The sequence below is a fragment of the Panulirus ornatus genome, chromosome 10 (assembly GCF_036320965.1).
Source record: "Panulirus ornatus isolate Po-2019 chromosome 10, ASM3632096v1, whole genome shotgun sequence".
In the NCBI taxonomy this organism is placed as follows: domain Eukaryota; kingdom Metazoa; phylum Arthropoda; class Malacostraca; order Decapoda; family Palinuridae; genus Panulirus; species Panulirus ornatus.
In genome coordinates, this window is record NC_092233.1 from 17,432,848 (window position 1) to 17,445,351 (window position 12,504).

Genomic DNA, 12,504 nt, shown 5'->3' on the forward strand with positions numbered 1-12,504 from the left:
CCTAGCTATGGCATATGAGAGTGTCAGTCGTGGTGTCAAACATAAACACCTGTCCATATCGATCCAAGATAAAGCAGAACTGTTGAAAAAAATGGACATTGATGTTTTGGTGTGTAAGCTGTGTGACATTTACAGTATTGGTTCATCAACTGTTTATGATATAAATAAGCAAAGGGAGAAAATATTGAAATTCTATGCAGACAGTGATTCCAAGAGGAAAATGACGATTAGAAAAACTATGAAAGATGGTAAGAGTACTGAGGACAATCGAGTGATGATGGAATGGTTTCAACAGCGTTGTTGTGATGGAGTGGACTTGTTAGGTAGCATGATAATGGACCTGGCTAAATTGTTCCATAAAGAACTTAAATTACAACATGAGTGTGACTATAGTTAAAATGGCTTCAAAGATTCAAGAAGCCTTGTGAAATTTCCTTGAATAAAGTGTGTGGAGAAAAGCGGTCTGCAAACAATGAAGGAGCTGCTGAGTATGTGGACAAATTTGCGAAACTCATAGCTGACGAGCACCTCAGTCCTGAGCAGATGTATAATTCAGATGAAACCATTATTCTGGTGATGCACACCTAAGAAAACACTAACAACTGAAGACGAAGAAGACCCCACAGGATTTAAACAATCTAAGGACAGACTTACCATCTTAAGGTGCTTAAACATATAACATCTGGGGTAAACCTTGAAAAGGTCTGTGTGGATGTGGATAGGGAGCTATGGTTTCGATGCATTACATATGTCAGCTAGAGAATGAGTGTGAATGAATGTGGCCTTTTTATTGTCTGTTTCCTATGGAGCAGGGTTGTGCCAGGAATGGATGAAGGCAAGTATGAATATGTATATACATACATGTGTATATGGTGGTGTATTGACATTTATGTATATATGAGTGGATGGGTCATTCTTCATCTGTTTCCTGGCACTACCTTGCTAATGCAGCAAATGGCGATCAAGTATAATAAATAGAATAAAAGTAACATGAGCAGATGATATGTAGACATAAAATGTCACTTGTGGATTTTCTGTTCCTTGATCACATACAAGAGAAAAACTGGATAATCCATCTCCTTTCAGAATAAATGCAATAATGATGAACACGCCAGAATTTGCCGAGGTCTTCAACTGCAGTAACAACTCAAGAATGGTGGCAAACCAGACATGTCACATGTTCTGATCACAAGAGGGTAAAATCTCGTTGAACTCAGGAATCAGTAGATGATTTAATGAGGAAGCAATTTGTGTTCAGTGACCCCCACTTGTCACCAACTTGAGACCTAATATCATGGTCACTGTGACCCAATGCCCGAGACCGACATTCATCTATTTAATGCAAGTTGATTTAATATAGTGTTTATTTGCCTTTGCACGCTTTCCTTAAAGAGATAATATTACTGCCTCTCCATAAAATGGGTTCCAGCAAAATTCTAGGTTTGCCCCAGTCCACCTTGGAGTAACCACCACTCATGAATCAGAGCTGGATGCCAGGGAAGCTCTGTACATGGCTCTATCCACCTTGGAATACTTGATATGTTTATACTAAATGTATTGTAAGCATTCAAACACCCAGAGGTCTTTTGCTCCTTTTCTTTATATGGCTACTAGTCATCAAACAATAATGTACTTTTTGATACAATAAAGTTTTATACTTACACATGAGTTTGGGGGAGTCAAAAATAATGTCTTGTGCTATGTCTTTCACCCTTCATATAATTGCAGCCAGTCAGACACTGGCCATCTAGTGGGAAACTCAGATTAGTCCTGTTGATTTCCCAAATACTGTAAACTGAGAACTTAGAAATTTTTCATGGGAGGGGGAACTAATTGTAATCTTAACTAAAAACATGGTTAAATGTAGGCAGCATACAGAAATTTAGTTATTTGTATGATATAGAATGTCCAAAAGATGGGGCCCCGTAAGTGTAAAACTCGTTCCCTTTATTGTACAAATAGATAATTACATGATACTTGTCTATAAGAAAGGAGACTGGAAACAGGCTCTGAAATACATACCAGGCTCACTGAAATTGAGTGTTGTAAAGTTTTGGGAAAGATAATTAGAAAGCAAATGGATGACTTTCTACAAATTATTTCATCTAGGCGAGAGATAACGTGGTTTTAGGGAAACATCATGTAACAAATCTCTACAGGAACTTTAATTTGTCCACAGGCAATTTTAAAGCCTATCCTAGCATTACCCAGATCACTATGAGAGAATTGACAAAACACGAAAACAAAAAAGTTGTTCAAGATGCACCCAGCTACCAAGGTCAAGATAATGTTCTCTCTTTCAACACATACTTCATCTCTCACAGAACCTTCGCCCTATGACTCCTATGACTTCCCTCACCCTATGACTCACTTTAGCTTCGATGGTTCCATTTGCTGCCCCCAGATATCTAAAGCACTTCACTTCCTCCAGTTTTTCTCCATTCAAACTTACATCTCAACTAACTTGTCCCTCAAACTTGCTGAACCTTGCTCTATTTACTCTCAATTTTCTCTAACACACTTTTCCAAAATCAATCACCAACTTCTGCAGTTTCTCACTCGAATCAGCCATCAGTGCTGTATCACTGACTCACTTTCGAAATCCTCTCATCTCCAACAGACTGCATACATGCCCCTCTCTCTCCAAAACTCTTGCATTTACCTCCCTAACCACCCTATCCATACACCCCTGCTGCAGACCTACCTTCCCTGGGAACTAGTCACTCTTCCTACTTGTACAAATGCCTTATACGCTTAATAAAAACTTCTAGCAGCCTACCTCCCACACCACATATTCTTAAAGACCTTCCACAAAGCATTCCTATCAATCCTATCATATCCATTCTACAGATCCATAAATGCCACATACAAATCCATCTGTTTCTCTATGTATTTCTCACATACATTCTTGAAAATAAATACCTGATCCACACATCCTCTACCACTAATGAAACCACACGGCTCTTATACAATTTTCCTGGTACACTCAACAAACTTAAGCCTCTGTAGTTTGAACACTCACCTTTATCTCCTTTGCCGTTGTACTATGGCACTATACAAGCATTCTGCCAATCCTCAAGCACTTAACCATGATCCATGCATACACTGAATATCCTTACCAACCAATCAACAACACAGTCACCCCCTTTCTTGATAAATTCAACAGCAATACAATCCACTATCACTGCATTGCTGGATTTCATCTTCCGCAAGGCTTTTACCAGCTCTTCTCTCTTCACCAAACCACTCCGAGTCTGCTTACTTCGCATACCACCCCGACCGAAACACCATACTGCCACTTATAAATTTAACACATTCAACAATCCTTCAGAATACTATATGTATATATATATATATATATATATATATATATATATATATATATATATATATATTTGTTTATGGATGGGGTTGTTAGGGAGGTAAATGCAAGAGTCCTGGAAAGAGGGGCAAGTATGAAGTCTGTTGGGGATGAGAGAGCTTGGGAAGTGAGTCAGTTGTTGTTCGCTGATGATACAGCGCTGGTGGCTGATTCATGTGAGAAACTGCAGAAGCTGGTGACTGAGTTTGGTAAAGTGTGTGGAAGAAGAAAGTTAAGAGTAAATGTGAATAAGAGCAAGGTTATTAGGTACAGTAGGGTTGAGGGTCAAGTCAATTGGGAGGTGAGTTTGAATGGAGAAAAACTGGAGGAAGTGAAGTGTTTTAGATATCTGGGAGTGGATCTGTCAGCGGATGGAACCATGGAAGCGGAAGTGGATCATAGGGTGGGGGAGGGGGCGAAAATTTTGGGAGCCTTGAAAAATGTGTGGAAGTCGAGAACATTATCTCGGAAAGCAAAAATGGGTATGTTTGAAGGAATAGTGGTTCCAACAATGTTGTGTGGTTGCGAGGCGTGGGCTATGGATAGAGTTGTGCGCAGGAGGATGGATGTGCTGGAAATGAGATGTTTGAGGACAATGTGTGGTGTGAGGTGGTTTGATCGAGTAAGTAACGTAAGGGTAAGAGAGATGTGTGGAAATAAAAAGAGCGTGGTTGAGAGAGCAGAAGAGGGTGTTTTGAAATGGTTTGGGCACATGGAGAGAATGAGTGAGGAAAGATTGACCAAGAGGATATATGTGTCGGAGGTGGAGGGAACGAGGAGAAGAGGGAGACCAAATTGGAGGTGGAAAGATGGAGTGAAAAAGATTTTGTGTGATCGGGGCCTGAACATGCAGGAGGGTGAAAGGAGGGCAAGGAATAGAGTGAATTGGAGCGATGTGGTATACAGGGGTTGACGTGCTGTCAGTGGATTGAATCAAGGCATGTGAAGCGTATGGGGTAAACCATGGAAAGCTGTGTAGGTATGTATATTTGCGTGTGTGGACGTGTGTATGTACGTGTGTATGGGGGTTGGGCCATTTCTTTCGTCTGTTTCCTCGCGCTACCTCGCAAACGCGGGAGACAGCGACAAAGTATAAAAAAAAAAAAAAAAAAAAAAAAAAAATATATATATATGAATACAGGGTAATTCATTAAGGTCTTTCATAAATGTCAGGGTGAATTCTTGAGGTTAAAACATTACTCTATGAACCAACATCAGTAACACCTTTGTTTTCAAATAATGGCTAAGTAAACATACCTGGAGTTCATATTACAATGATTCTCTCTCAAACTAAAATAAATTATGACTAATGCTTATCTTTGTTGCCTGTTACGTGTCATGTTAATGCAAAATGACTGTTGAATATGTTGCCACACACATGGACTATCTCTGATTACCTAATAACCATTGCATACTTGTACCTTTGTGTCTGGACTTTGGAGCCTATGGTTTGTTTTAAACATTGCTTATTCTGTTTCAAGTATAGTTCCATAAATGTGAGTCTGTACAATGGCACCAAATGAACTAAACAAAAGGAATCAAAGCCAGAGTGTGAGGTCTTGTGGGGCCATCTAAAAAGCATTGTTTATGAAACTGAGGTATACATACAAGATGAACTGCAGGTACAAGTGCTCCACAGGCGTTAGTTAATCAGAGATTGTCCACGTATGATGGAATGGATCTGACAATCAATGTATCAATGAGCTGAGGCATGCAATCAAGTACATGAGAGACACTTTGAGCATTTGTTGTAATTTATTATCATGTGGGGAAAAAACAATAGTTATATGAACTCCACAGCTGTTTCGCTTCCCTTTCCAAAAATAGATATATTTGCATGGCCATTATTTGAAAACGACTGTGTTATCAAAGTTTGCTCATACAGAAATGATGTTTTAACCTCCAGAATTCATCCTGACATTTATGAAAGTGTGTGAGAGGAGAAAGTTGAGAGTAAATGTGAATAAGAGCAAGGTTATTAAGTTCTGTAGGGTTGAGGGACATGTTAATTGGGATGTAAGTTTGAATGGAGAAAAACTGGAGGAAATGAAGTGTTTTAGATATCTGGGAGTGGACTTAGCAGCGGATGGAACCATGGAAGCAGAAGTGACTCACAGGGTGGAGGAGTGGACGAAGGTTCTGGGAGCGATGAATAATGTGTGGAAGGGGAGAACGTTATCTCGGAGCAAAAATGGGTATGTTTGAAGGAATAGTAGTTTCAACAATGTTATATGGTTGCAAGGCGTGGGCTATAGATAGGGTTGTACAGAGGACGGTGGATGTGTTGGAAATGATATGTTTGAGGACAATAAGTGGTGTGAGGTGGTTTGATTGAGTAATGTAAGGGTAAGAGAGATGCACGTGGTTTAATCGAGTAAGTAATGTAAGGGTAAGAGAGGTGCGTGGAAATAAAAAGAGTATGGTAGAGAGAGCAGAAGTGTGTGCTGAAATGGTTTGGACATATGGAGAGAATGAGTGAGGACAGATTGACAAAGAGGATATATGTGTCAGAGGTGGAGGAAAGGAGAAGCAGGAGACCAAATTGGAGGTGGAAGAATGGAGTGAAAAAAATTTTGAGCAATCGGGACCTGAACATATAGGAGAGAGAGGCATGCAAGAAATAGAGTGAATAGGAATGATATGGTATACCAGGGTCGACGTGCTGTCAATGGACTGAACCCGGGCATGTGATGCGTCTGGGGTAAACCATGGAAAGGTATGTGGAGCCTGGATGTGGATAGGAAGCTGTGGTTTCGGTGCATTACACATGACAACTAGAGACTGAGTGTGAACGAATGTGGCCTTTTAGTCTGTATTCCTGGAGCTGCCTCACTGAAGCAGGGGATAGTGATGCTGTTTTCCTGTGGGGCGAGGGAGGGACAGGGATGGATGAAGGCAAGCATGAATATGTAAATGTGTATGTGTGTAATGTCTGTGTATGTATATGTATACATATATGTTGATATGTATTTAAATTTCTAAAAGGGGAAACAGAGGAAGTCATGTGGCAAGTGCTCATCCTCCGTGAAGGCTCAGATTGGGGTGTCCAAATGTGTGTGGATGTAACCAAGATGAGAAAAAAAGGAGAGATAGGTAGTATGTTTGAGGAAAGGAACCTGGATGTTTTGGCTCTGAGTGAAACGAAGGGACAGTGTGGTTTGGGAATGTCTTGGGAGTAAAGTCAGGGGTTGGTGAAAGGACAAGAGCAAAGGAAGGAGTAGCACTATTCCTGAAGCAGGAGTTGTGGAAGTATGTGATAGAGTGTAAGAAATTAAATTTTAGATTGATATAGGAAAAACTGAAAGTGGATGGAGAGAGATGGGTGATTATTGGTTCCTATGCACCTAGTCATGAGAAGAAAGATCATGAGAAGCAAGTGTTTTGGGAGAGCTGAGTATGTGTGTTAGCAGCTTTGATGAATGAGACCGGGTTATACTGATGGAAGATTTGAATGCGAAGGTAAGTAATGTGACAGTTGAGGGTATAATTGGTGTACTTGGGGTGTTCAGTGTTGTAAGTGAAAATGGTGAAGAGCTTGGGGATTTGTGCTGAAAAAGGACTGGTGATTGGGAATGGCTGGGTTAAAAAGGGAGATATATATAAGTATACATATGTTGAGTTGGAGAGATGGTCAGAGGGTGTTACTGGATTATGTGTTAATTGATAGGCATGTAAAAGAGATACTTTTGGATGTTAATGTGTTGAGAGTAACAGCTGTAGGGATGTCTGATTACTATGTTGTAGAGGCGAAGGTGAAGATTTGTAGAGGTTTTCAGAAAAGGTATGAGCAAATGACATAAGGGGAGGGGGCAAGGAATGGGGCATATTTAGGGAAACAGCGATGGCTTGCGCAAAAGATGCATGTGGCATGGGAAAGGTGGAAGATGCAGGCAGATTAGAAAGGGTAGTGAGAGGTGAGATGAAGAAGTAAGATTATTAGTGAAAGAGGAGAGGGAGGCATTTGGATGATTTCTGCAGGGAAGTAGTGCAAATGACAGGGAGATGTATAAAAGGAAGTGGCAGATGGTCAAGAGAAAGGTGCAAGAGGTGAAAAAGAGGGCAAATGAGAGTTGGGGTAAGAGAGTATCATTAAATCTTAGGAAGAATAAAAAGATGTTTTGGAAGGAGGTAAATAACATGCATAAGACAAGAGAACAAATGAGATCATCGGTGAAAGGGGCAAATGAGGAGGTTAATAACAAGTAGTGATGAAGTGAGGAGTGATTATTTTGAAGATTTGTTGAATGTGTTTGATGACAGAGTGGCAGATATAGGGTGTTTTGGTCGGGGTGGTGTATGAAGTGAGAGGGTCAGGGAGAATGGTTTGGTAAACATATAAGAGGTCGTGAAAGCTTTGCAGAAGATGAAAGCCAACAAGGTGGTGGGTTTGGATGGTATTGCAGTGGAATTTATTAGAAAAGGGAGTCACTGTGCTGTTGATTGGTTGGTAAGGATATTCAATGTATGTATGGATCATGGTGAAGTGCCTGAGGATTGGCGAAATGCATGTATAGTGCCATTGTATAAAGGCAGAGGGGATAAAGGCGAGTGTTCAAATTACAAAGGCATAATTTTGTTGAGTATTCCTGGGAAATTATATAGGAGGGTATTAATTGAGAGGGTAAAGGCATTTACAGAGCATCAAACTGGGAAAGAGCAGTGCAGCTTCAAAAGTGTTAGAGAATGTGTGGATCAGGTGTTTGCTTTGAAGAATGTATGAAATACTTAGAAAAACAGATGGATTTATATGTAGCATTTATGGGTCTGGAGAAGGCACAAGATAGGGTTGACAGAGGTGCTTTTTGGAAGGTTTAAAGAGTATATGGTGTCGGAGTTAAGTTGCTAGAAGCAGTGAAAAGTTTCTACCAAGGATGTAAAGCATGTTTATGAGTAGGAAGAGAGGAAAGTCATTGGTTCCCAGTGAATGTCGATTTGTGGTAGGGGTGCGTGATGTCTCCATGGTTGTTTAATTTGTTTATGGATGGGGTGGTTAGGGAGGTGAATGCATGATTTTTGAGAGGGGGGCAAGTATGCAGTCTATTGTGGATGAGATGGCTTGGGAAGTGTCATTTGCTGTTCGCTGATGATACAGCGCTGGTGGCTGATTCGGGTGAGAAACTGCAGAGGTTGGTGACCGTGTTTGGTAAAGTGTGCGAAAGGAGAAAGTTGAGAGTAAAGGTTATTATGTTCAATAGGGTTGAGGGACAAGTTAATTGGGAGGTAAGTGTGAATGGAGAAAAACTGGAGGATATCTGGGAGTGGACTTAGCAGCAGATGGAACCATGGAAGCGGAAGTGTGGCAGAGGGGGCGAAGGTTCTGGGAGCTTTGAAGAATGTGTGGAAGGCGAGAACATTATCTCGGAGAGCAAAAACAGGCATGTTTGTGGTTCCAACAATGTTATATGGTTGCTAGTTATGGGCTATAGATAAAGTTGTGCGGAGGAGGAGGAGGGTGGACGTGTTGGAAATGAAATGTTTGAGGACATGCGGTGTGAGGTGGTTTGATCGAGTAAGTAATGAAAGGGTAAGACAGATGTGTGGTTGTGAGAGCGAAGAGTGTGTGTTGAAATGGTTTGGATGCATGGAGAAAATGAGAAAGGAAAGATTGACAAAGAGGATATATGTGTCAGAGGTGGAGGGAACGAAGAGAAGCGGGAGACCAAATTGGAGGTGAAAGGATGGAGTGAAAAAGATTTTGAGTGATTGGGGCCTGAACATACAGGAGGGTGAGGAGTGTGCAAGGAATAGAGTGAATTGGAACGATGTGGTATACCGGGTTGATGTGCTGTATATGGATTGAACCAGGGCATGTGAAGCATCTGGGGTAAACCATGGAAAGGGCTGTGGGGCCTGGATGTGGAAAGGGAGCTATGGTTTCAATCCATTACACATGACAGCTAGAGACCGAGTGTGAACGAATGTGGCTTTTTTTTTTTTTTTTTTTTTTTTTTTTTTTTTTTCTGGTGCTACCTTGCTGGGGTGTGTGTGTGTGTGCGCGCCATTTCATGCGTGGCAGGGTGGTGACGGGAAGGGATGAAGGCAGTATGAATATGTACAATTGTATATATATGTATGGGTTTATGTATACGGTGAAATGTACATGTATGTATGTAAAGGTGCATGTATGGGTGTTTATGTGTATATGGGTGGTTGGGCCATTCTTCGTCTATTACCTTGCACTAGTTCACTGATGCGGGAAACAGCAGTTAAGTATAATGAAATATAAATAAAAATTGCTTGCCACATGTAAATTTACATTTACTCAGAATTATGAGGTTAACATGATTTCTCTCTCTTAGTCTGAGAAGTATTAAATTTGAAATGAACAAACGCAAAAAAAGGCAGTAAATATTGAGTACTAATAGGTTCCATGCTACGAAACAGATGTGCTCTTGAAGCATCATATCTTGATTTCCGTAATGTAACCACTTTTTTCGCATTAGTGATGATGCAGTCACTGAAATTTTTTGGTCAACATATGTAATAAAGTCATAAAGATACTACACTTTTAAACATATACTTCCCACGTATTCCCTGCGTGTCGTAGAAGCCGACTAAAAGGGGAGGGAGCAGGAGGCTGGAAATCCTCCCCTCTCTTTTTTTTTTTTTTTTTTCTTTTTTTTAATTTTCCAAAAGAAGGAACAGAGGGGGGGGCCAGGTGAGGATATTCCACAAAGGCCCAGTCCTCTGTTCTTAACGCTACCTCGCTAATGCGGGAAATGGCGGATAGTTTAAAAGAAAGAAAGAAAGTTTACATGTAAAGGGGATAATAAGCAGTCTGTATAGGGTGTGGTGGCCTGGTTAGTGGACTGTTGTAGTTTGCTAATGACACATCATTGGGGGCAGATTCAAGAGGGAAACAGCAGAAGTTGATGACAGAGTTTGAAAGTGCACGTCAGAGGAGGAAGTTGGAAGTTAACGTGAATAGAAGCAAGGTTATTAGGTTTAGTAAGGTAAAAGAATAGGTCAATTGGGGTGCGAGTTTGAATGAAGAAAATTTTGAAGTGTTTTCGATACCTGAGAATGGACATGGCAGCAAATGGAAGCGGAAGTGAGAAACAGAGTGGATGAGAGGTTGAAGGTCATGGGAGCACTGAAAAATGTATGTAAAGGGGGATGCTATATAAGAGGGCAAAAATGAATATGTTTGAAGTAGTTCCAAAAATGTTGTATGGATGTGAGGCAAAGGCTATTAGATGTGAGGGTGGATGTGTTAGAAATGAAATATTTGAGGAAAATATGTTATATGAGGTGGTTTGATTGAGTAAGGAATAAAAGGGTATGAGAAAGGTGTGGTAATAAAGAGTATGAATGAGAGTTGAAATTGTCTGGATATATGTGGACAATGAATGGGGAGAGGTTGACAGAAGTGGAGATCAAATTGGAGATGCAAGGATAAAGTGAAAAAATCTGTGATCTAGGCCTGAACATGGAGGGTAAAAAGTCTACATAGGATAAAGTGTATTGGAAAGATGTGGTATACAGGGGTCAGTGGACTGAACCAGGGTGTGTGAAATGGCCAAGGAAAACCATGGAACGGTCTGTGGGGTTTGGCTGTGGATAAGAGGCTCTGGTTTTGGGTGCATTGCATATGACAGATAAATAGTGTATGTGAAAAAATGTAGAATTTCTTTGTTTCCTGGCACTACCTCACTAATGCTGGAAATGGCAATCAAGTATGAATAATTCAACTCGCCACAAATAACAGTAAGTACACAGATATGCCTAAGTTTTACTCACCAGAGATGTCATAGAGTGGTGTGGGAGGTAAGTAGTGGAATGGAATTACAGGGAGGAAAAGAAATGGTCAATACTGGCACCAGTACTGTCATTTGCACAACCCCATAAATAGTTATCATCATTTCCTTATCATCTTCCTCATCGTGTGCTGCAGGCTCTTCTCCATTAACAAGAAAAGCATCAAGTTTTCGGTGCATTTTCTTTTTGTACTGCTCCTTGTACAAGTTCATGGCATCATGCAGTGATTGTGCAACATTCAGGCACATGTGTTTGGTTGGAATCACTAGCACTGAAGATTTTCACATGAAAGAAGGGAAAATTGACTTGCAAAGGCCATTTGTTGTCATCTGAAGTGGGTTGAATGATGCTTCTTTAAAGTAGACCATTTCTGTAGCTCACTCTTCCCTCTAACAATATGAGATCTATAAGACATCTCCATTGTTCACTCATTTAAGTGATGCAGCTTGAATATTTGCCTTAACTTCCAGTTGTCATGAATTTTTCCCACTGCAGACATTTGTCAACCTCAGTTTTAGCAAGGGAAGTAAATTTTTCTCCTGCATCAAACCTCCAGAAATGATAAAACTTTACATCCAATGTAATTCCTTTATGTCCTTGTTTAGGTTTACTACTTAACTTGAAGGCCTCTTTGCAGACATCTCGAGGGGAAATACACTATAGATGCAGAGGCATACCATAATGGATGAACTGGCCAATTCAAACGTAAACCTGCTGCTCACATCATTTATGCATTGGGTATGTGTGCTTTTTTTTTCACTTACTTTAAAAACTTTATATTTTATCAAAATTTCTGTAATGAATGTACATTACGTATCGTGAATTTTGTAGCAGTAATTTACATTTTCCGTATGGGTAAATTCCTGTAACCCAAAAATCTGTAATGGAGGGAACCTAAGTAGCATCATGGAGTAATAAAGGAGGATAAAAGTATTGTAAATTTCAGGGACAATTGGGCATATGACTGGAAAAGGGGTCCTGGGAGTAATGAAGAATGTGGAGAGAGAGAGAGAATTATCTCGGAGCAAAAATGGATGTGTTTGAAGGAATAGGAGTTCTAATAATATTATATGGTTGTGAGGTATGGGTTGTGCGGAGGAGGGTGGATGTGTTGGAATGAAACGTTTGAGGACGTATGGTGTGAGGTGGTTTGATTGAGTAGTGAAAGGGTAAGAGAGATGTGTGGAAATAAAAAGAGCATGTGTTGAAATGGTGCGAACATATGGAGAGAATGAGTGACGAAAAATTGACAAAGATTATAAATATATGTGTCAGAGGTGGAGGTAACAAGAAGTGGAAATCAAATTGGAGGTGGAAGGATGGAGAGAGGCGTGCAAGGAATAGTGAATTGGAACGATGTGTTATACCGGGGTCTACGTGCTGTC

At 40.4% G+C, this 12,504-nt stretch overlaps 1 protein-coding gene across 2 annotated transcripts in view; it reads left to right on the forward strand.

Annotated features, from left to right (window-relative positions):
• LOC139750812 (uncharacterized) overlaps positions 1-12,504 on the forward strand; it is a 105,439-nt gene extending 92,935 nt beyond the window's left edge. Inside the window, exon 21 of one of the 2 annotated variants that reach the window (XM_071665577.1) lies at positions 11,757-12,504. In XM_071665577.1, the coding sequence (XP_071521678.1) occupies positions 11,757-11,808 (52 nt within the window). In that variant the 3' untranslated portion in view covers positions 11,809-12,504. Of the gene's footprint in view, positions 1-1,086; positions 1,662-11,756 lie in introns of those variants that run through there. The other variant, XM_071665575.1, reaches the window with a different exon arrangement.